We start from the raw sequence: 25,424 nt of genomic DNA, 5'->3' as shown, positions 1-25,424 counted from the left end.
TTTATGACCCTAAAAAATTAGTTACAATTTGAAAACAGTCAAACTATGGGGAGCAATTATATATCTCTCCTTTTAGTGGCATTATTACCTGACAGGAACAGATTTTTCTCCTTCTAAAAAGAAAACATTTTTTTGAAAATCTGGCCCGCCCACAAGGTCCAAGATACATATTTAATTTTCTGTCAGTACAAAGAGAGTTGGCTTTTTAAAACAAAAAACAAACACCCCCCTCAAATTAAGACACCCTCACACCTAATTCAAATGCTATCTTATTGAGCATTATTTTAATGGGTGCCCATTAAAAATGAAAATGAAATAAAAAATATTTGGATATTTGATATTTTATGTAATTATTGGATTAGATTACCAGAATGTAATATTTTATGTAGTAGTAGTAGTAGTAGTAGTAATAATAATAATAATAATAATAATAATAATAATAATAATAATTCTTTTTTTGAAAGTTGAAGTTCTTACCCATCCTGAAGTCAATGTATCCTTCTCCTCCACTTATCACGAGTATTGATTTTAAAGGAGTCTGGCTATTGGGTTCCTGTGCAGAGACTGTAGTTCTTTCACCAGATAATTCTGAGCTTCCACCCACTTCGGGACAAATCACCTGACCTAGAAGTGGACAAAGTATTGGCGTTACTTTTTTGTAACAGCAAATTAGCAATGCCAAATTGATTAAATGGATCTTTGCGAAAGAGAGCCTTAATGTACTTCCCCCAAAACTCCTCACAATACCAAAAGCAGAAAAAGGAATGACTTTTCTCCATTTCACTTTCCAAAGCTACTTGGCTTTTGTAGCTGGAAAGAAAATTTAGCGCCATTTTGGAGGAATAAATGATCTATTTTAAGAACAGTGACCACGGGCTGCACATTAACTATGAGAGCACTCAACTCTTTCCATCAATTAGCAAAATGCCCTGTCCTGGGAATTAGATTAAATTCCCGGTGCTGAGTGCCCTCAAATTTGTGCTTGAAGGTTGGAGAATACTTCAGAACACACCTGAATGTAGAGAGGGGGGGGGGAGGAATGAGGTATCAGAGAAAATATATGTCTTATCTGTGGAAATTGGCTGCCATGGCCTTCATATACTTCAAAGCCCAAAGCGTTTCTGCATTGCAAATAGCAAGACAAATACAAAATGGTTTTGAGGTATGACTGAAAGAATATTTTCCAACCAGATTTGACCGACTCAATCCATATATTCCAAGACAAGCTGCTACTGTCTTTACACTTTTACAAGGCAAACCGACTGAACTATTAGACATTGTTTCTTAATTGGTATGTGAGGGTTTTTTTTTGCTTACCAAGGACTCGACACACCACAACACAGCAGATCTGTACATATACTGCTCATCACAGGTTATGTCCTGGTAGTTGACTGCCTGTTAACAGTTGTCAATCTCCAAATATCACCTCCCACTTCCCCATCTGCTTGCTGTCTTCTTATCTCCTTTTCTCCTACACATCCACACACTCTCTCTCTTAGTGTTTGCATTTGTAAACTAAGGGTTTGGGTGGGATGAGGCTGCCCCTGCATCTCAAATTTCTGGCCCTTTGGGAAAAAGCACAAGCTGCGCTGAACCTCGGGGAAGTGGGAGTGAGGAGTGTTTCTATCTGGCGGCAGCAGCTGCTTGTCAAACCACAGAATCCCAGCTACACTTCCTCACATGGAGGCCCTATATTATGGAGTAGTCTCCCCTTGGAGATTTAACAGATCCCTACATTGCTGATCTTCTGCAAGTTTCTAAAACTTAAAATTATGTTAGAGAGCCTTTGGAGGCTACTAGATGATCCTATTATGAATTTCTGTGGCTGTTTGATTGGTATTCTTAGCCATTTGTAACTTTGCACTATGTAAGTTTTACTTTAAAAATTTCTTTTAAGATTGTACAGTGAACCACCACGAAAGGAGGACAGCAATCAGGCTATCATCCTTGTACTAGCTCTTATCCTGATAAGATAGACATGGTATCTCTCCCAGAGTAATATAAAATATCTGGATTAGATTTAATGAAATGGAAGTAATGCTGTGAATGCCAGCTTTCAGGTTGCTACAACAGTTTGTGATTTATGGTTATTGTAATTAAACATATTTCTTACTAAGTCTAAGAACATATGTTGTATACACATTAAAACTGTGGCACTGGTGTGAAAAAGAAGAGATTCAGCAAAATGCATGAGCAAGTATCTTAAGGTTATCCTAACACACGTGGTAACAGTAATAGCAGTTTGATAGTTCAAATAGTGCAGCAGTAGCAAAACACTTTCTTTGTATTAAATCAATTGCCTCCTATAAGTGAATAAAACATAAGCTGAAAATCTTGTCAATGTTTTAAAAACCTCTTACCTACATTCTACTAATCCTTTCCTTGATGGTCTTTCCAATGATTCAAAGTTTCTATTTTAAATATTCTGTCTCATAATGACCACATACTTTCCAATGTTCCAGAATCTCCATATGTTGTTACTCTGAGATTGGCTCACATAATACTACCAGCTTAGCGTATTGTGCGAATCCAGATGGTTAACTTACAATACAACGTACCTTGCTAACCCCCCAAAAATTATTAACTCAGTAAACCAAGGTTAAGCACTAACTAGGATGATACACAAACACAGCCTAAGCATCAGGTTAAAATTTAATTCATATTTAAAGCCTCTTATATCATTTATAACTTTGTGTCAATTTCCTACCCTGCCACTATTGTTCATCCTATTACTGAAGTTCCCCTACATGGTGCCTCATCCTGTTGGTTTTCATTCACTGATACTACTTATGCTTATAATTGAATAGGTGCAGTATCTTCAAGATAGATAAGTGCAACTCCTTTCTTTTTCTGATACCACGAGTTCTCTGATTATTTTACTAAAGTCTGAGGCAAGTTGCCATGTGCCATGACAATTGTGGGAGTAAAGGATCCTTCCTTATGTGGAAGTATTAAGGGGGGGGGGGGGTTTCTACACTTGCAAGTGCTTTCCCTCCATAAGTGCTTGAAAACACTCTAGAAAAACCTTCCCAAAAACATACAAGACACCCTGTTTATATTTGAGTATCGTGTGACTTTCAACTAACTGCGTGGCTGCTGTCCCAAACTATTCTCCTATCTGTAGCTCCTCCTATAACATGCAGTTTGCTGAAGCTTTTTGAATATGCAACCACTGCTGGTTTCAGCATCTTATCTGAAGCAACGCCAAATATCAGAAGTAAGTATTTTCTCTGGATGAGCCAAGAAAGAAAAGATAGAAAACTGTGCTTCTATAAAGAAATTCCTCTTATGAAACCTTGAGAACACTAATGTACAACAATTTCTCCACAATGGATGGACTGTAAAAGAACTCTATGATGGATTCCAGAAGAAACCAAGTCACCTATTTAAATGAAAGGCTAAAGGATACAATTATACACAAAGCTTACCAGGTACTGCAACAAAAAACTTAACGGCATCACGATGCCCATGGAAACAAAGCTGCGCGTGTGCCATTGAACAATAAGGAATGAAGGTTCCAGGGGTCACTTTGTCACTGTTTTCATCTCCATACACACGTATTACATTGCCGGGACGGTTGCCAGAGCTTGCTGCTGCTTTGTTAGCTACAACGAGAGAAATAAAACATTTTCTAGTGAAATGGCAAGTTGTAAAAAATAAATTAAGGAACCTTGTGATATCCAATCTAGAAGCTAAAGCAAACTCAGGTAAATAAAATAAAAAGGGCAACAAAATGCCAATTCAAGGCAAAGCTAGAAAGAAATAAAAGATAGCATGCTTAGTTGTTGGAAGTACCTCCAGGAAAAAAAAAATGGAGAAGCTTGCTAGTCGAGCATAACCACACATTTTGTTATTTCAAAGGTTCAGGGTGAACAACGCTGAACAGGTTGTTTCAAACTCCCTAAAACAACTAAGTGTAATACAGAAATATTCAAAATATTAAACAAAGGGTTTGGGTTTTTTTTAGAAGAGGAATTCTTAGGGCAACCATGCTAATGGTTGTAGCAAATATCAGAGTAGAGTGTGACACCTTTAGTTTAAATACATTTACTCTACCATCTTTCTGTGAATAAACACAGCCTCTTTTAAAAAGAAGCCTTCCTTGGAAGTTATGAATCTTGGACTTCCTAAAGCCAACAATACAATTATAGGGGATGAGGAAGAGACAAGAAGATGATGTTGGCTAATACATTTTTCAAATACTGTGTTCCTCTGCCAATTTTTTTTAACTTGTAATTTTTGCCCTTTTTTCATGCTAGACCGACAGAACTGTCTCCATTTTGAACAGTGCTAGAAGAAAGAAAGAAAGAAATGTGATATGCAACAAAAGAAAAATGGTGTGGATTAATGACAGCTACAATGTTATGGTGTCACAAATGAGGCTGGAAGAAAAACAAGAAGCCAGCATGAAAAGTTCAGCTGCAACAAAATACAAGGCCACTAAACTGTTGAGTAGGATTGGTGGTCATTCAGCAAACATAAAATACTGCAATGCAGGTAACTGCAAGTGGAAATACAGCTTAGGAACAAAGGGGAGGGGGTGAATTTTAGAAAAGTGGGAACAGCCTTCAACGGGCTATTAGAGAAGCCTGAGAATACAGGGGAGGTTCGGGATCAGCACTTACCCCTCAGCCCCAGTAAACGTCCCTGGTGGAGGATTACAGCTAAAGTAAGAAAGGAGGAGAGGGGAAAATGGGTAGTTGTGACAGCAAAGGAGAAGGATTAATCAGAACCCACAATTTGTGTTCTGCTATTTGAAAAGAGCTTCATGGGCGAGCTCCTACTAGCAAAGGCACAGTAAGATTATTAGAACAAACACACTGTTTCTTTGTAGGAAGAATATGGGCAAAACAAATAGCAAAATGTTATTATTACTGTTGTTTTATTGCTACAGCTACTTGCTACCTATTGTTATACTGTCTTTCCCCTTTCCCTCTTTCTTTTTAAACAGATGCCAAGGTAGAGAGAGGGGCCATGGTCAAATTCAGTCCCCAACCCCCCAAAATTTTGGGCATGGCCCCAGACTATCAAAAAATGTCACTAAATTGTGTGTGTTAATATGTCAGAAAAGGGGAAGTTTTAGGTACATGACTAGAGAATATTATGATTTAAGGTTTTTTTTTATTTAAAATATAATCAAAAGGAAATTAGATGGCATTTTTATTTTAGCCCCAGCTACTAATGGTTTGGGCAGAACAACCATCAAAAGCCAAATGTACCTCTTGGTTGAGAAAAACTGTGCATGCTCCCCTCCCCACACCTCAAGATAATAAAAGAAAAACTATCCACTTCTTGAAAGGGGGAGGAACATCCAGATAGTGAGCACTATCTGTCAAATGTTAATTTGTCTGCTGGTCAAGCAGGATCCAGAGTATCCAGCTTGTATAACCAGCAGCGAAACGATAGCTTGTTAGAGAGATAAATACTTACCTAATTATATGCTGTTCCACCAAGGCTTTCATAGTACCTCTTAAAGGAGGATACTAAAAGTTTGTGTCTTATGGAAAACTGGTGGTGAATAGTTGCTTTTTTCCAGATTACAAGCCATTTCTAGACAGCGTAATAAGGAGGGCATACAAACCCCAATAGGAAGAATTTATTTTATTTATTTATTTTTGGTGAATGTGAAAAAGAATTTTCACCATTTAAATATATGCATTATTTGAAGTATTTCTGTTTATTGAAGACACATAAGCCAAACCAGACATTTAATGAATGATCAATGAATGGTATGCATGGAAAACAATGCACATGGTACTCAAGCAATTAATATGAAAAAAGTTCATCATTATTAATTTTCTTAACAAGGTAGTATTTACTATATAGCAATGCTCTATAATGATCTATTTCATCATGCTCTCTCTCTATATTGCAGAAAATAATATAGAAAAACTTCTATCTGACACCAGTATTAACAAAACTGGATGTTTCCCAATGTGGAAACCCTAAACAGAAGAATCTGGATAAAAAGACTATGGACTTTTAATGCACAATTTAAAACTAACAATTTAAATAAAATAGAATTTTATAACTATATGTATACCATTCATGCATTCAAAAAAAAAAAGTAAATAAAAATATAGAATTCATTAAAATTAAAGTGCTGCTCTTGGCACTTATGCTCAGAACAAAAGCTATCCCACCCCCTATTTTTTCCAGCTGCATTATGGGGTTGGAAGAGCAACAGGGGAGAAAAAAGACAGCTGCAAAGTCTATCCAACTAAAAAGAAGAGAAGGAAACAAAGCAAACATTAAAGTAGTAGGCTACAGAAGAGAGGTTGTGGAAAGAAACCGAACTGGAACAAAGTTGTTAAATAAGTGTTCCCTATAACCATTTATTTGTAAAAAATTTTTTAAATAATCTCCTTTAATGCATTTAATCTTAACATATTTAGTCTCATGCTATCTTTTAAGGCAATTTTAATATATATTCTTTCTGAATTGAAGATCGTGACTCTTAATTATCAAATCAACAGAATAGAACTGAGGTCCTCCTACACATATTTTACCCAGAACAAGGCCACATTTCAGTACTATTAACATGCAGAAAATTCTGGTTGCCAGACCTTATGCTCCCACAAGCAAAATTCTTATGTATTTGATTTTTGCCCCGTCTTTATTACTTTATAAGTATCTCAAGATGGTGGACATATGTAATATTCCTTCTTCCTCCAATTTCCCCCACACATAGCTCTGGGAGGTGGGTTGGGCTGCGAGAGAATCACTGACCCAACATCAGCCAGTCAGCTTTCATGGTTTTTAACTCTCAGTTCAACCTTCTTGTATTCTAAAACTGCATGAATTTCTGTCCCATCATTAAGTCCTTACCAAGATTTAGTTTTAGTGAGTTAAGCTGCCTGACAGAGAAGAAACCAAAAAATCCCTGTAGAGTCCCAATTGACTGGCTGATTGATTTTTTTTACAGTTTACGTGATGCTCCAATCTGAAGATGCTGAGAGGCTTATAAAATAGATTACACGTCATTCTGAGCATGGTTGGAAGAACACTGAATATTGGTCTATATTTCACATTTGGTATAAAATTGCTGGCAATCTTGGATACCCCGCTCATTCTTATAAACTTACTTTCTGTTAATGGTATTGAGATGATGACTCCATTTCCTGTCCCAACCCATAAACGATTGCAAGATACCATCAGAGCTGTGATTCTCACAAATGAAAACCCCAGTTTTCCTGTACCTGAAACAAGTATGCAGCATTCATTAAAATATATTAAAAAAACACAAATCTTCAGAGATCTATGAAATGTTTATATCTAGCTCATTTTGTAAACAAGAAAACCAGCTTTGAAAACTCTTTAAATAACAAAGAATCTAAAACCCATGTAGAGTCTAAAACCAGTTATTCAGTTGCTATTTTGTAAAGAAAAGAATTATATTCACACAAAGGGCAGACAGAAATCCAATACAATCTTCTACTGACTCTAGTTTTTTCTTCAACCTGCTGGTCCTAGTACCATCCCCACCAATGCTGTTCATGGATTCCCTGATCCTGCAGAGTATCTTCCAGGGAACAGCACAAAGTGCAGCAAGAAATAAAATATGGCAAGCTCAAATGTAGTTATGTAGCTCAACTTTTCCCAACCTGCCCAGTTTCTGATCTGTTAGGGCTACGCTGATTCAGAATATAAGAGTTACCAGGACTGTAGCTGAATATTCTAGAGTAAATGGTACAGATGTTGCAGTTGCTGGGATTAGTATATTATCTGCAATATAATATAATATAAACAGTATATTACATAATATGTTGTGCATGTGCACACCTGTACATGCATGCATATACCTGAAAGCAGATATATACCAAAGTAAGAAACTGTTTTGCAATCACTTTTTTCTTTCATTCATTGTAAACTTCTTTACAAAGAAGTATAAAATGAATGTACAGTGTATACTATTAGTTTTCGAATAAAATTATTATATCTTGAAATAGATCTATACTAGTCTCCCTTTATTTCTTTATCAGCGAAATATAAATTTTATCTATATCTATATCTATATCTATATCTATATCTATATCTAATCTATATCTATCTATCTATCTATCTATCTATCTATCTATCTATCTATCTATCTATCTATCAAGGTAAATGTCCAAGTTTCCCTTTTCTCTATTTTTTCAATGAGAGATTTCTTCATCTTAAAAAGATGTTTTCTTTTACTTCTTGAGAAATGATGCTGTTGTCAGTATCCTGCCTAGTATTCTTAAAAAATTTAAAACATTATCTACGCAAGGAATTTACTTCATCCAAAACAAAAACAACCTCCCCTCCAAGGCATGGGACTTACCTAGCATTTTGCTTACGTAAGGCTCAATGTCAACATCTTGTAGGTGCTGGTAAGTGTGCGCATGGTAAAGCCGGAGGGTTGAATCTAAACGAATGGACACCCACACTCCATCTCCCACCCATGCCAGCTGTCTCACTTGGCTCTCCTTCCTTGGGTGGGCATCAAATGATTTCTAAGAGAAAATTATGGCTCAGTTGCACTTTTTAACAAAAAAAATTCTCCACACTCCTATTTGCCCTTTAAAATACACTCAAGTGTCTAAGAGTCTTCATTAAATAATAACACATGAACACATAATTTTTTCTCTCTCTCTCTTTATATTGTGAAAAGATTTTCAATACAAGTCTTCTCATCCCTTGATTAGTATCTATTGTTAGTTATCTTCTGAGTTCCAAAAATGCTATTTTTAAAATGCTCATGCTAATGTCTCATTTTGTTCCATATGTTTGGTCTTCAGTGATATTTTCTCTATACTGTATATACTCATTTCCTTTTAAACTTCCCCTTTTCTATGTTAGTTCTCATTTGGTGCTCTCGTCTATGGAGATTCTCAGTCATCCAGGTCATGATTATCCCAAAGGTGCTTTTCAAGTGGTAACTGGACTTTGTTTTTCTTTGAAGATGTTTCATTTTTCATCCAAGAAACTTCTTCAGCTCTGACTGGATGGTGAGGAATGGAAGGATTTATATTCCTTGCAGACAGCTGATCATTTGCATTCTTTTAGGGAGTCACTGAGGCCACTTGGAGGTGGCCTCAACAACTTACTTGAGGACACAGATAAATCTCCAAGTGGCCTCAACAACTCTCTAAAAAGAATGCACATGACCAGCTGTTTGCAAGGAATATAATCCTTCCATTCCCCATCATCCAGTCAGAGCTGAAGAAACTTCTTGGATGAGACGCGAAATGTCTTCAAAGAAAAACCAGAAAGTCCAGTTGCAACTTGAAAAAGCACCTTTGAGATTTGGTGTCTCCTCTCTCCCCCTCATCATGATAAGATCAAAGGGCGTAGAACAGGTAAAGCTGACTGTTACAGGGAGGAGCAATGGAGCTTTGCTATCCTTAAAGCAGCAGGATAATAATCAGGATCTAACATATCTTTCCAGTTTCAATATCACTACTGGATCACTATTCTGTGTTTATTACTCCTCAAGACAGACCTAAAGTTGTGACTATGGGCAACATACGTATATCAACGTGGAAGACACTGAAAAGTAGAGGAGAAACCAGATCTCTACTCCTTTTTTTAAATGAAAAAAAATTGTCATTTGATATTGGAGGAAAAAAGAAGCAAGAAACAAAGTATGAATAAGGAAATGTTAATCGGTTGTTTTCATTTCATACCTTTATGTTTTGTCTCATTACAAACCAGGCACTATTATACTGTGCCAAAGGTTCCAGAATTGGGCTTCAAAAACGAATATTAAAAAATCTGCTCCAAGCAGAAGTTTATTTAAAATTGTTTTAAGTGAGTAGAAGGCTTCTGGATATTAAGCAGTAATAAAACTGAAGGTATGTGGTCTATGGAAAGGGATGTACTAAGATTTAAGGAGCAAATATAGAGAAGGAATCTCTGCTATACCTGGAACAGTACACAAGCCATTGTAAACACTGAAGGAGGAACACTTTTCACACTAAAAGACGTTTACTGAATAAGCTGCATAATTATTCAAGAGGTTAATTGGGGCCCTTAGATTCAAGCAATATAGTGGCTGTTTATACTGGCTGTCAGTATTTTTCCTGGTTCTCTGACTTAAGTAGCAAAGAGAACAACAATCAATCCAGTCTGAGGAAAAAAATTGTTTTCACTTGCCTCTATTTTCATTGCTTTTGGCTGAACCACATAAATTTTATTTCTGTACCCACACCAGACTTTATCGTGCACCACAGTCATACATCGGATTGAATGATGAGGCCGGCCAAGATCTAAGAGATGGTAATTTGTCAAATCCCATTGTCCATCTACAAAGAAAGAAACAGTTAAGGAAGTCAGAAAAACTAATTTACAAAAATGTATGTGAATATGTATTATATACTCACATACTTCTAATTTTTAATACTTTTAGATGCAACTGTATTTTAAAATCACATAATTGATGAATTAGATGATGGCAACAGCTACATTATATCTCTTCCCCCGCCTCCCCCCCCAAAAAAACACACACACATACTTTAAAGTTAGTTCCCATTCTCATGGCTTTCCAGACGCCATAAGACTCATTTAAAAATATTGTTCTTTTGGAAGACTTTGGAAATTGGAGCTATATAGAACACCCAGTTTCAAGAATGTTACATCAATTATAATTTTTTAAACTGCATTTGTTTTGTGTTTTATTGCATGGGACATTGGTAACTATTGTTTTTATATACCACTTAGAGCCACCATGACTGAATTGCTTTATAAATTGTATTCATAAATAAATTTGCAATGAATGAAGCACTGAGTGAAACATTATTGGTAATAGTACTTCAAATTACAAATCGAATAGATCATCTCTGAAAATACACAAGGTTTCTAATGCATACATCTTTCAGAATCAGATTAATAGTGTAAAATACATGATAGTCTAATATATTGGAATAAAGCACTTACCAACTCCTCTATGAAATATTGCTAAGGTTCCATCGGCTAGTGCAACTAGTACTATTCCTTTTACATGTCTAAATAAAAGAAAGGGGTAGAAGTTATATTTACTACAGTTAACAGCAGTAAACTGTTTATTGATTCTATTCAACTTGCATTTACACATTCAGATACAGTCAAGCTTCTTCTCCTTTAAACCCTATGCTGTAGGAATCCATAAGGCAGGCCATCTGTAAAAGACATACGAGTATTGGGGAAGGAGTCTCTCTATAAAAATCATATCAACAATTAGCTAACATACTGAGTCAAATGTACTCAAAGGGCCTTCAGTTTTTGAAGTATTTTTATTGGTCAAACATATGAAAACTTTGATCCAATATTTAAAAAGGAGAATGTATTGAAAAGTTTTCATGTTCTACATTTTATCCTGTTGGCCTCCCATAAGGGCCTGAAGCTCCAATAAGGGGCTGTTACTTTGGGAGTGGCTGACAAGATAGAGATGATTCTCACCCCCAGGCTACTCATCATCTTGGGTTTTAACTTTTAATCTTTTTATTCTAATTTTAATTGCTTTTTAGCACTTTGTAATTTTTTTATTATATTGTAAGCTGCCCAGAGTTGCTGTATTAGTGAGATAAGTGGCATAGACATTTAACAAATAAATAAACGGTGGGGAACTGTGGCAGTAAACTAATATTGATAGAAGGGGCAAACCTTAGGGACAAGATAAAGCAATGAATTAAATACATGCAAGCTTGTTGTGTACATAAAAAGTGCACATAATTCATTTATATGAATTTCAGTCTCATCCTGAAATTATATAGCTTTTACGATAGAACACTTGCTCAACCAGGAAGAAGACTTAAATAAACCTAAAATGTCTATATGCAGTGTAGGATCACTCAGCATACAGGGAACATTTAATCTCTCACATCATCATATCAGAAAATATGGCTGAGCATTTTTTAAACATTTTTGAATAGGCATCCTCTCCCAACAATTAAATATATCTACGATTGATCCTTATTAATATATTCATGATCAAAAGCACACCTCTTTGTCATTTATTACCACCTCAATATTCATTTTCTCAAAAATAAAAATGTAAGCAGTTAAACAAAAATGCATATTCTAAAAGTAATTTTCACTCCACATGAATTAATTTTAAATTAGGGAAGTGCAAATTAATTTGTAACTACTTACACTATACTGAGTATTGAATCTTTAAGTTTAATTGCATGAACACATTTTCTCCACTGAGCCACTGAAGAATGAACATATAAACTGCAACAATAAAATTAAAATAAGTTAGAGAGCCATGTTAACATTGAAGAACAGCAGTATCACTTAGTGGTAGTTTTAAAAAATTACAATAGTAGAAGACAGGCTATAAGTTGACTTAAACATTACTTATCTACAGAAATGTTTCTCAACTTTGGCAACTTTAAGACATGTGGACCTTAACTCCCAGAATTCCTTAGCCAGCATGGTTCAAATATGGATTCTCTAGTTGTCTTGGGTCTTCAGGGGTAGGTTTGTCTAAGCTTCCATTTTACTGATGATACGTATTAATTCAATACAACCAAAGCAGTGATGAACATATCATGAGCACCTTCTACCTAATCCATAGTTCAACCAGATTGCATACTGTATATGTGTGTCCCTATTCTGTCCAATACAATTGGTTTAGTCCCTAATCAGGAAAGACTGCAGTGTTCTTTTTTCGTTTTAGATCTGGAATTCATATTTCCTCAGACACACTTTTTCCAGCCGTGACTCAGAAGCAAAGGAAATAAGAAAGCAAGACATATTTATTTTACAAAGTGGAAAATTGTTAAAGTTTATGTGTTAAAGAAGAGGAAGAAGCTAACTCTGTTCTGAGCAAAAAACAGGGAAGGGCTTGGGATGAACAACAATCTATCACTTCAACCAAAATATTGGAGATGTGATTGCTTAGATGCTACATATTATCATGTGTGGTGGACTTGTAAGAAAGTGAAGGCTTTTTGGATAAAAATTTGGTGGGTTATGCAGAATGTTTTGAAGAAAAAAATTCAGTTTTCTCCACAATTGTTTTTATTGGGTATAGTTAAGGGTTTTACACTGGGTGAAACAAAGTTGATATTGTACATGATAACAGCAGCGAGATTACTGATAGGTCAATACTGGAAAAATGAAGCTACGCCCACTATTGAGGAATGGACTTTGAAGATGGCCAGCTTTGCAGAGATGGCAAAGATTTCAGCATATTTAAAAGATCGCTCACAAGAGACTTATGAATGGGAGTGGAAAAAGTGGATAGATTATGTGCAGAATAAATATCAAACTAGGAAGTATCAGATAGCTTTTAACTGAAAGTATTACATAAAGATAGAAATATTTGAATTTTGTGAAGATGTGAAAAATATACAGGGGGTGGAGGGGTTCAAGTTTAATAAAAAGGGGATTTTGATTTGGATTATATTCTGTGGAAGTCCGGGGGGGAGGGGTGGGTTAGGGGGGGTCAGGGAGGGTTAGGGAGGTTAGGGAAGGTTGGGGGGGGGAAATGGGGAGAAAATGTAATTGTAAAACTTTTCCAATAAAAAAAAAATAGAAAAAAAAATAACAATCTATCACTGAAATACAGTATACATGACTTGTAACTTTCCTAGTTGATGACAGGATGATAGCTTTTTTCTGACTGCCTTTCTCCTTCTGCCTTCACATCAGTGCACCAGGCTATCCTATGTTTTCTTTTTTTCCCTCAAAAAGAACCACAGCATAAATAGTAACTCTTATCTAAATCTTATTTCCAGGCATCAGCTTTAATTAGCTGAGTCTCACATCATAAGCAGCCCAATGAATGACTAGGGATAAGCTCCAATTAGTATCCATTAACTGAAAATCTCATCTGGAATTTGTAACAAATAGTCAAAAATAGGTATTTAGCAATGGTACAAAACTTCAAATATAAAAAGTGCCTAAGGTCAAAACATCTGGTTTGATACCATTCCAACCTTGTCTGAGAGAGAAAACTGTTTTGAGCTTCCCAAATTGTCCAGAGTCCCCAATTTCAAACAACTCTACGAAACACCAACCTTTAGTATTCTAATGCCAAAAACATAACTATTAACAAAAATACAAAAAAAGGCTTACCATCCGTTCTGTGCTCCCAGCCACATAGTAGGTAAAAGGCTACTCATTTTTTGCGCTTCTTCCCTCACAAGATCCTGCTCATTTGGTAATTCAGCAACATCTTTAAACAACTCAGAATCACTGCTGAAAAGAGAAGAAAAAGTCAAAAAGATAAAAAGCATGAAAAAAAGACTCCCAGAATCTAAAACAATTCTACAACATATTAAGTCAAGTGTTTGTGTTTTGAGGTTATTAACTCTATGGAGAGTTATAAGAATTCTTATAACTACCATCTGATGTAATATTTTAACAGTTTCTCTGAAAATTCTCATTTCAGAAACTTAATCTACAGCATGAATATGTTTTTAAAACGGGATCTTACCGTTTTTTCCCTATCATCACAAAACAGCTACATTAGCCAACAACAAAATTTGATAAAGGGACTATGCTTAAGAGAGACATTAGCAGTTGACAACAAACCAAATACAGCTTTCAATCCTAAAATCACAGAACTGTCACCAACAGTTTATATCTATTTCATTGTCTTTCTGAAAAAAATGCAATCTCTAGTGTAGAATGGAAATACTAGGAAGTGAATTCCAGTTTGCTATTTTCCTAGTACAAAATGCCCCCTTTCCCAAACTACCAATTATTCAACATCCTACAAAAGAGGAAGTTATTGGAATGGATACACATTATGCAGGGGGCAAGGACAATCCGAAAACAGTATGTTTTTCTGACTATCCTAAGATCTTTGAGCTGGGCTATAGTGCCGGAATAACACTGGTTGTTCTGACAAACAATCTATTGAGGGAGCATAACAAGAAAAATATATCCTTACATGTGCTCCTTGATCTTTTTCTTTTTTTTAACACCATTAATCGTAGTATCTTAGAGGGCTGGAAATTAGTAGCCCAGTTCCAAAAACAGGTTTCAGTCATGGTACTGGGGAAGTCGCTAAATAGCCTTCTTCCCCCCCCCCCCACCCCACCCCTTGGTGTTCCTACATCTGTATGGACATTTCTGGATCGGGACGCCTTGCGCACGGTCACTCATGCCCTAGTTACCTCCCGTATGGACTACTGTAATGCTCTCTACATGGGGCTCCCCTTGAAAAGCACCCGGAGGCTCCAACTGGTCCAGAACGTCGCCGCGCGGGTGATTATGGGCGCAGCTCGTTACGCCCATGTAACACCTCTCCTACGTGAGCTGCACTGGCTCCCGGTGGTCTTCCGGGTGCGATTCAAGGTGTTAGTTATCACCTTTAAAGCGCTCCATGGCTTAGGACCTGGGTACCTACGAGACCGTCTTTTGCCACCAATAGCCTCCCACCGACCAGTTCGTTCTCACAGGGAGGGACTACTCAGGGTACCGTCAGTCAAATTATGTCGACTGGCGACTCCCAGGGGGAGGGCCTTCTCTGTGGGGGCTCCAACCCTTTGGAATGAACTGCCCCCGGAGATACGGAATATCCCTGATCTCCGTGCTTTCCGCCGTGCCCTCAAGACCCTGATGTTCCAACAGGCGGGGCTAAACATACGAACATGTGAATGATTTTTTAAATGTTATCTAATTCTGGGTTTTATTTGATTGACCAAACTAAGTAATTATTTTAATTAGCAATTTTATGATGTTTGTGTGTCTATATTTTTCTTGACTGTACACCACCTTGAGTCCTACGGGAGAAAGGCGGTATAGAAATATAATAAATAATAATAATAATAATAATAGTGGAAGTAATCACCTCTAGTGAGTGACTAGGTGCCATTTTTACATAGAGAATAGGCAAGTCTACTGAAACTCTTGTGTTCATTTCTGCTTGGACTGAACTGCAGCCTGGCTAAGCTGCATCCAGAAAACCCAAGGGTCTGGGACTGGGTTAGGGTTCTCCATCAGAAAGAAAGGACTCTTCCTGTTCTTCATGGAGTTGTTTTTCCCCACCCCTTGGGGTGCTCTTTGTCCCTCTATTGTATAACTCAGCTCAGCACAATTTGGAATACAGAATTGAAATTTCCCATATTACAAATCAATGGTGCCAGGTTTTTAGAACTATTAAATAGCTTTCATTTGATTTTAAAACTTTCCAACGCATGTTTAAAAAAGAATGGTTATTGTCTGTCCCATAATGGAAATGTAACTTTGAAGGTACATTAATGAATAAGCTTTGGTGAGGACCCAGATTGTTGGGGAAAATATGCTGACTCTGTAAACCGCTTAGCGAGGACTGTAAAGCCCTGTGCTATTGCTATTGGTCATATCCAATGGCAGTCTCCTTTTCCTAGATATTATTACCATGATGAACCAGGTCCTTGGGAGGATGGTAATGCTTAAAATAATTAATGTACTGTTAAACTATGTATCTCCTTGGTATTTTACAGTATTTTACAGTATTGGAAAATATCATTCTACAGGATCAAGATTTAATTTGTTGATAAATTTGTAGCAATTTGTTGTTTAAAAGTATGCATCAATTTGTATAAAGATGTAATTAGTATTTTAGTACTATTAGAAAAAGGCATGTTTTATATAGCTATTTTTAATTTTTTTAAAACCATGTCAGCTCATCAAGTTTTTTAATTTAAACTTTTATTTAGTTTTGTTTGAATTGCTTACTCTACATTCACAAGTTTTGCATTTTATTTCTACCCTTATTTATTGGGTTTATAAAATCACTAAAACATATATTAAAAGCCAGCCAATGATAATGAGTGCGTATTTCCAGCTGCAAGTGATACACTAATTATGTCCTTTCTGGGAGACCAAAACCGGTTAGAACTGACCACCTCTTACTCAGATTATTGTAGCATATTCAATGTGGGATAAGAAGAACAACAGCCAGGCTTCTATCCAAAGCTTAACACACCAATTCTAGCCAAAGTACTCTGGCTCCCATTAGATAGCTGAGTTAAATTCACATTCCTTATTATTACATATAAATAAATAAATAAAGAGCTTGGGCTCTGCTTATTTGAAATGGCTTTCCTCATATGCAGTTTTCGGGAAGCTATGGTCTTTGTTTGGGGATATTATGTGAAGACCTAACTTGAATGCTGGAAAAGACGGAAGGAAAGAGAAGACGACAGCTAGCAGCATGGTGGATAGACTTAATTACAGTGACAGTAAGTGAAACAGTAAGACAGTAACCACTGGAAGACCCGGAAGATCTGGAAGAACAAGTTAGGGACAGATCATCATAAAATCTATCTATGAAGTTGCTAAAAACTGATAGTAACTAGATGACACATAATCAATCAATGATCTTTGATCAGAAGTCTTCTTCCGCACATAGCATCTCACTGGGTGGAGGCCTAGCTTAACTGTAAACTACTAGGACCAGGGCATTCTCAGTGGTAGCCCTGGCCCTGTGGAACCAATTTGTCTCAATGTTATGCCATATTAAATATGAAGATATATATGAATTTTTCACTGTAGGATTTCTGTTAATTTAATAATATTGGAATATTTTCATTAAAAAAGATCAGCACATCATTTTACTTAATGCACCATTATAGAAATGGAAATTTTGGCTGACCAGCTTTTCTTTGGATACTAATTACTTTAAGACTCTTTAAGCATGAAACACTGAGCCTGAATTCCTAAAATATTTGAACTGGACATGCCACAAAAGATTTTTTAAAAAGTGGGTGGAAAGGTCAGTAATTGGCTTACTCATCCATCCCTCTCCAATAGATAGTCAATTTCCTCTCATATTCTTAGGTAGGGCAAAAGAGCAACTTTGCAACATATGTTTAGAACCAGCTAGCAGAGATAGAAACTTGTACAGAGAAAAGACCACATACAACAGAAGAAATATTGAATGAATGCGAATATATGTGTCCCAGGATAATCTTGCAGGATCCAATCTGGGTTGGTCACTGGGACCAGAGACTTATGTCTTCTGAGCTTTCAGACTCATGCTGGAGCCCATCCTCAGGGAACTTCTCTCTAGCAGAGTGTGTCAGAAGAAATAGTTTACTGAGTGAGGATCAGATACTCTGCACCCACTGTGGAAAAAGGATTATCTCAGAAGTATAGCACCATATTTTCCTATAGCAGAAGATGGTATCCATAGTTGGAACTTCCTACAGAGGTCCCAATGCAGTAGGAGCTAGTTGTGGAACATTTTCAACTAAAACACCACCTGCAGTGGAATCCTTTTGCTAAAGGAAGCATCAGTGATCATCTCTACAATAACTTACTGGCTTCTTACAAAAAAGAAACTGAGAACCACATGATCATTTTATATTGTTCAGAAGATGATTACTAGAGTAGCTGACATGGCTATGTTCAGTGTGGCACAGACCATTATTTCTACTGGCTAACTGAATTTCATAGAAGGAGGACAGAGTAGGTACAAATGGTAACCGCTGTCAATAATCCCTTTCAATTTAAGGAAACTTTCTGAAAAAAAGAAGAAAATTTTTGAGGAACAGTGATTCTTCATCCTGGTTGTTATAATTGCAGATGTCCAGCTTCTGCCACTGTTTTTTCAGATGAGTGTGCAGATGCTAAATGAAGATCCAGTTATCAGAAGAAAGTTTAACAGACATTAGGGCATAAATTCTCTTTGTATGCCAACAGGATATACTCAGATAGCAGATTTTAAAGATCTTAAGAAAACCATTTTCCAAGTCAGAGCCACTGTATAAATGGTCTGAATGTGTCACAGATCAGGGATTTTAAGAACAGGTGTAACTCTCATAAGAGTAATTGGCATATACATGAAGACTTCAATAAAAGGCATGTGAAATAGCTTGATGTGGGAGTGTGTGGATAAAGACCATCTTTTAGCTTCTGCAAAAACTGGTGACAATATTGAGAATTTCCATTTTAATGAGCTCAATTACGGGCATTGATCCAGTCCAGACTGAAGAAAGACAAGCTCCTGAGGAACCAAGATGCAGAGGGACCGAATCCTCTTTGTCCTGCTCCAAACACAAAAGGAACATTTGTCAAATTAACATATATAGACTGTAGACATTCCAGGAAGCAAACAATAACCTTTAAGATGACCACTGGCCTAATCCACTGGCATAATTCTGGATGAAGCATGGCTCCATCAATCACAGATAGAGGAAGAATCTGGAAGAATCCTCAGATGTCTTATCTTCTATGGGAATTGAGGATGACTCGATTATCCCAAAGGACACTGTATGGTATTTCAAGTCTCTCCTGCTATTATCAAAAAATCATAGAGTAAATGAGAAGATCAGCCATCTAGACCTTGGAGAACTGGTACTTGAAGAGTACAGCCTCAGTGTCATCAGAATACTCTAAGGGGAAAAGGAAGTTGTTGGCCTCTCTGGAGACACTGGAGTGATCAGAAAGAATAGAACTAAGATAAAAGTAGAGGGTTCCTGTGACAACTTGTGTACCAAGGGGATTGCTGTCTTTTCTATTGTTAAGGACATGAACAAAGATGGTCTTGGCTACCGAAGTTAGAGAGAAGACTACCCCAAGCTAGATATCTTCCTCCACTGAACAAAACAAGCATGCTGAAATGCACCATGCAATTGGTTCTACTGGTTCTTCCCATCAGAAGAAACAGCAGAACTAGGAAGGCTTATCTCATGCTAACTGAAATCTCTGCTTGCCATTCCAATATAAGACAAGAATTAGAACTCATAAACAAATCATGACTTCATATTCCAATTTGTTAGGAAAAGAAAACGGCTGGGATCCCGGTACATGAATAACATTATAAAAAATGGACAGCAAGAAGAAGGAATTTAAATAAATACATTCATGACCATTCATATAAAGCAAGTATTTCAACTTGCTACTTTTGTTCTGACTCTGAATAACATGTAAAGACTGCCAAAGATTCTCTCTTTGCAAAATGATGTGTTAAGCCTGAAGTATTCAAATAACCAATTCATATGTGTTTGGTATTTTTATATTATTTCATTTGTATTTATTTTATTGTTTTGTATTGTGAGCAGCACAATATTATTTATTAAGATGGTGTGTGTGTGTGTGTGTGTGTGTGTGTGTGTGTGTGTGTGTGTGTATCCTAAATAAATATTGGAAGTTATTTATATACTAATGCCATGCTTACCTGTGCCATTTAAAATCTGAGTGCTGCAACTACGTGAATCACAGAATAATTTGCTTATTTCCTTACTTACTTAGGCTAAAATGTCACTGTAATTAATGGAGCAGCTTACAAATTCCTCTCCAATAAGAGTATCGCAAAGAGTACATTAAAATGGCAAAAGAAACAAGCAACACATTACAAGTGCAGTGAACTTTATGCCAAGGAATGCACATATACCAATCAGGGTGGATAAAAATCAATGATTTTTTTTTTAAAAAAATCAAAAATATCAGATTTTTTTGATTTAAATCAGATTTTTTTGATTTTTATCAAATTTATTTTAATAAAAAACTTTTGGGGTAAAATCTATTGTAAGATAGTTTTCTATTTAAGATACATAAATAATTTAGTTTATTCAGCATGAAATGGAGCTTAGTTATGTAGCATGAGGCTGTATATTCTGCAACACTGGGACTATTGGTAAATCAACAGTGGGTCAAAGGAGTAGCAGAGATGACAGTTGCTCTTTAAAAATTATGATTTAAATCAAGTTGATTTAAATCAAGCCTTTTTACTAGTGATTTAAATCATGATTTAAATTGTGATTTAAATCAACTTGATTTAAATCAAATCCACCTTGATATCAATGCATACTAAAGCAGGGCGCCTCCTTTTTCCCAATAATGCTTCACTCCAAATTCTTTGAACAGTCAGGGTTGAATAACTTTCTGAAAGTTAACAGAAAAGAATGTAGTCTAATCAGTGGTGGGATTAAATTTTTTTAACAACCTGTTCTGTGGGCGTGGCTTAGTTGGGGGTGTGGCTAGCTGGTCATGTGACTGGGTGGGCATGGCTAGCTGGTCATGTGACCGGGTAGGCGTGGCTAGCTGGTCATGTGACCGGGTGGGCGTGCCTATGTGCATAGGGACTACTCAGAGGGCTGAAAAAAGTCATTTCTGACTGATCCTTGCACTTTTGACCGGTCCTCGCACTTACAACCATCCTCACATTTATGCCCATTGCTGCATTCTTAACAACCGTGTCAATCATTTCACCACTACTTCTCTTCACCACGGTGACAAGATAGGGTGCAAAACGTAAAATGTGAGGACAGTCGTAAGTTCAAGGACTGGTCAAAAGTGTGAGGACCGGTCAGAAATAACTTTTTCAGCCCTCTGAGTAGTCCATATGCACATAGGGACTACTCAGAGGGCTGAAAAAAGTCATTTCTGACTGGTCCTCGCACTTTTGACCAGTCCTCGCATTTATGACCATCCTCACATTTATGCCCGTTGCGGCATTCTTAACAACCGTGTCAGTCATTTCACCACTATTTCTCTTCACCATGGTGACAAGATAGGGTGCAAAACGTAAAATGTGAGGACAGTCGTAAGTTCAAGGACTGGTCAAAAGTGTGAGGACCGGTCAGAAATAACTTTTTCAGCCCTCTGAGTAGTCCATATGCACAGAGGGACTACCCAGAGGGCTGAAAAAAGTGATTTCTGACAGGTCCTCGCACTTTTGACTGGTCATCATTTATGCCATCATTTATCTTCTAGTCCAGAGATCTCCAACCTTGGCAACTTTAAGCCTGGCAGACTTCAACTCCCAAAATTCCCCAGCCAGCTATGCCGGCTAGAGAATTCTGGGAGTTGAAGTGCACAAGTCTTAAAGCTGCCAAGTTTGAAGACCTCTGAGCTAGGGCTTTGGGGCCAGCCTTTTGGGGAGGGGGTCCCATTCGGAGAGACCCCCCTGCCTCTCAAGAAGCATAGGCCCAGACAGAGAAAGTTGCCAAGGTTGGTGATCTCTGGACTAGAAGACCTCCAAAGGTCCCTTCCAACTCTGTAATTCTGGTATTGGCAAGCAAGCACAGTTAAGCTACTTAAATCCTCCAGAGTAGGGGTCCCCAACATTTTGGACCTCAGGGACCACCAAGTTCATAATTTTAAATTTCGCGGACTACTAATACGAATCCAGCGTGCCGCTTGCTGAAGCACCTGGACTCCCAGTGACAGGATAGGATCCTTCAGGCACTCTCCCCCCTCTTTCTCTCTCTCTCCCCCCCTCTCATTCTCTCTTTCTCTCCCCCCTCTTTCTCTCTCCCCCACTTTCTCTCTCTCTCCTCCCCCTCTTTCTCTCTCTCTCCCACTCTTTCTCTCATTCTCTTTCTCTCCCCCCTCATTCTTTCTCTCCCCCCTTTCTCTCTCCCTCTCTCCCCCTTTCTCTCATTCTCTTTCTCTCCCCCCTCTCTCTACCACTCTTTCCCTCATTCTTACTCTCTCCCTTCTCTTATTCTCTCTCCTCCTTTCTCTCCCCCTTTCTCTCTCCCCCTCTCATTCTTTCTCTCCCCTTCTCTCTCCCTCTCATTCTTTCTCTCCCCCTTCTCTCTCCCCCACTCTTTCTCTTTCTCTCTCCCCCTTTCTCTTTCTCTCCCCCTTTCTCTCATTCTTTCTCTCTCCCGCCCCTTCTCTCTCTCCCCCACTCTTTCTCTCTCCCACCTCTTTCTCTCTCTCTCTCTCTCTCCCCCCCTCTTTCTCTCATTCTCTTTCTCTCCCCCCCCTTTCTCTTTCTCTCTCTTCCCCACTCTCCCCCACTTTCTCTCTCTCATTCTCTTGCAGGGGGCCGATCTGGTGTCTGCAATGAAGAGCAAAATCCAGCTTCTTCTCTCTGCTGTAAGTGCAGCATTAGGATTCCGTCTTGGTATATTTGCGGCACAAGGCAGCCCTTGTTTCCTGCTGACTTGGAGCGGTAAACAGCGTCTGGTTTGGGGAGCAGCCGGATTTTGCTCTCCATTGCTCTCTCGGCCCCCTGCAAGCTCTCATCTCTTGAGAAGCCCAACCAAAGTTTCCCGCACCACTTCAGGGAGCACTCCTCGAGAGACGAGAGCTTGCAGGGGGCCGAGAGAGCAATGGAGCGCAAAATCTGGCTGCTCCCCGAACCAGACACTGTTTACCGCTCCGAGTCCCAAGCGGCAGGAGATAAGGGCTGCCTTGTGCCGCAAATATACCAAGGTGGAATCCTGATGCCACACTTACAGCGGAGAGAAGAAGCCGGATTTTGCTCTTCATTGCAGACACCAGATCGTATTGCACCACCTGCAAAAATGCAAAAATTTCCAAATGTAGCCCTGCCCTCTAACAGCCCTCCTGATGTTCAACTGTTTTCTCTCAAGGAGGATACTTGGCCATCTTCATGCTTGAAAGGATTCTACAGTGTAACAGCAGATGTCTCCCACCTTGGCAGCTTTCAGACTTGTGGACTTCAACTCCCAGAATTCTCCACAATTCCCCAGAATGGGCTAGGCGGGAGTTGAAGTCCATAGGTTGTAAAAGAGCCACAATTGCCCAGCTGTGGACTAGGGTAGGCTGACGCCGTGCGGGTGGGAGGCGGGGCAGGGCGAGGGGCAGGCAAGCCAGCAATTTAACAAATGGTTCGGTGTGCTGCGAGGCCAATAAATTGCAAAAAACACCGAACCGTTTGTTAAATTACTGGCTCGCCCACCCCTCGCCCCGCCCCCACTATTTATTGGCAAGGGGCGGGGCGAGCCAGCAATTTAACAAACGGTTCAGCCGAACTGCCTAGAACCGGCAGAATCCCACCACTGAGTCTAATCAAGGAATGGAGCAGGAATCCAGTTCCAAAGAACTGAGATTGCGAAAGCTTGCCCTACTCGCCCCACCACCAATTCATGCAGATGACATTTTCTTGAAGAGATCCAAAGGCAGACCACTCTTCCAGATTTTATTGGATGGGGAGGAACCATCCAATAAGTATTTCCATCAATCGCTTCATATTGCTAGTAGAAAATAAGCATACCTAGACTGGAAAGCTGGAGAACCTTCCACAGTATCTTGGACTCCCAAAGGATCTGTGAAGACATGCTCTGTGTAAACGCCACTTTGCGCAATATCTGCTACTTCTTCTCCCAAGCCAGCACTGACTTCTGTTGCTTCAGTTGCTTCCTCTGCTGTCTGAATATGCTCATCTACTGCATCATTTTCAGCTGTAACATCTGAGTAAATTTTTCAATTATAGGTGAACTTGAATGATCATTCAGCTCCCTGCTGTTATGAAGCATGCATGACTTTAAGTATATTAATTAGTAATTCCTCTGCAGTTTCTTCAAACACTCCCTTCTGTTTTCTCCACTAAGAAGCTGTACTTAAATTAAGATACAGGAAGCATGATAGTGAGGAGATAAGTGAGGAATTCTCCCATCTTATCTACTTCTATATAACATCAGTATATACATTCTCGATCCCTGCCCTCAGAACAACATTTTGCACCCATAAATTGAATTGGATTAAAAATATGACACTATCTACTCCAAGAGGTTATAGACTCTTCCCAATTGAAAGTAGCCTTCTTTGTGAATTTAGCAGTGAACATAGAATTATTTCATCATTATATACAACCTATTTTAATTTTCCAGTTCACTGGTGACTGCCCTTATTTTTTTAATTTGATTTATACACCCTATTCTATTCAAGCAAATATTTAAGGCAGCTATTTATTAATAGAATCTACTTTTCCTTCCAAGCTGAATCACACTAAAAGACAGTGATAATTAGTCCTAACATAATTCATCCAGAAACAAAGGGCAAGCTACTACCTCAGTACAAAGGCTTTTTGGAAGGCAATGCTTAATACGATTAGCATTTTGTAAAAGTACTTTTATGCGCACTTTCATCCCCGTCTTTCCAACCAGAAATCAGAAATTGTTAAAACTAGCCATTGATTATTGTTGACTTTAAATTTTAAAAAAATTATTTTGGGAAATAAGACAATTTTAAACTATTATTTAGGAACCAGGCTTTTTTCTGGAAAGAATTATTAAGTTAATGGCAGCTTTGGGTGTTGCAATCAAACTCAAGTCCTATTCAGTCACACACTTCTTGAAATATTAAAAGAAGCATGGAGAAATGTTTTTATCCCACCCACAAAGTTGAACTGCTTTTTCCACATTCGCTGAAGTGAATTATTAGCATAATTTCTGAAATACAGAAAGTCCTATCTACAGCTTCCAGTATAAAGCCAGGTTAAGATTAACTGAAAATAGGAATTAAAGTTTTGGTTTGTCTTTTTACTGTTGCAGGAGTACCAAGCCTAAGGCTTAAGCACATAACAATAAATGCTTATATCAGCATCAGTATACAGGTAGTCTTTGACCTACAACAGATCGTTCAGGGAACATTCAAAATTATGACGACACTGAAAAAAGTGACTGTTTTTACACTTGCAACCATTGCAGCATCCCCATGGCCACATGTTCAAAATTCAGACACTTGGCAACTGGCTCATATTTATTACTATTACAGCGTCCCAGGGTCATGTGATCACTTTTTGGGACCTTCTGGCAAGCAATGTCAATGGGGAAGCCAGA

General features: G+C 37.9%; 1 protein-coding gene across 7 annotated transcripts in view; it reads right to left on the bottom strand.

Moving 5' to 3' along the window:
• SPAG9 (sperm associated antigen 9) overlaps positions 1-25,424 on the bottom strand; it is a 99,780-nt gene that overhangs the window by 4,982 nt on the left and 69,374 nt on the right. For 2 of the 7 annotated variants that reach the window (XM_034412965.3, XM_034412971.3), the window contains 10 exons: positions 23,858-24,053; positions 14,026-14,148; positions 12,094-12,174; positions 10,900-10,967; positions 10,120-10,268; positions 8,306-8,477; positions 7,086-7,199; positions 4,626-4,664; positions 3,429-3,605; positions 478-624 (listed from right to left, as the gene is read on the bottom strand). In XM_034412965.3, coding sequence (XP_034268856.2) covers positions 478-624; positions 3,429-3,605; positions 4,626-4,664; positions 7,086-7,199; positions 8,306-8,477; positions 10,120-10,268; positions 10,900-10,967; positions 12,094-12,174; positions 14,026-14,148; positions 23,858-24,053 — 1,266 coding nt within the window. The remainder of the gene's footprint in view (positions 1-477; positions 625-3,428; positions 3,606-4,625; positions 4,665-7,085; positions 7,200-8,305; positions 8,478-10,119; positions 10,269-10,899; positions 10,968-12,093; positions 12,175-14,025; positions 14,149-23,857; positions 24,054-25,424) is intronic. The other 5 variants (XM_060688730.2, XM_087887135.1, XM_034412969.3 and 2 more) reach the window with 3 other exon arrangements.

This window comes from Pantherophis guttatus, chromosome 2 (genome assembly GCF_059756535.1).
Source record: "Pantherophis guttatus breed Tessera chromosome 2, ASM5975653v1, whole genome shotgun sequence".
In the NCBI taxonomy this organism is placed as follows: Eukaryota; Metazoa; Chordata; class Lepidosauria; order Squamata; family Colubridae; genus Pantherophis; species Pantherophis guttatus.
The sequence above is the reverse complement of the archived record's forward strand: the minus strand, read 5'-3'. Positions and strand labels throughout refer to the sequence as shown.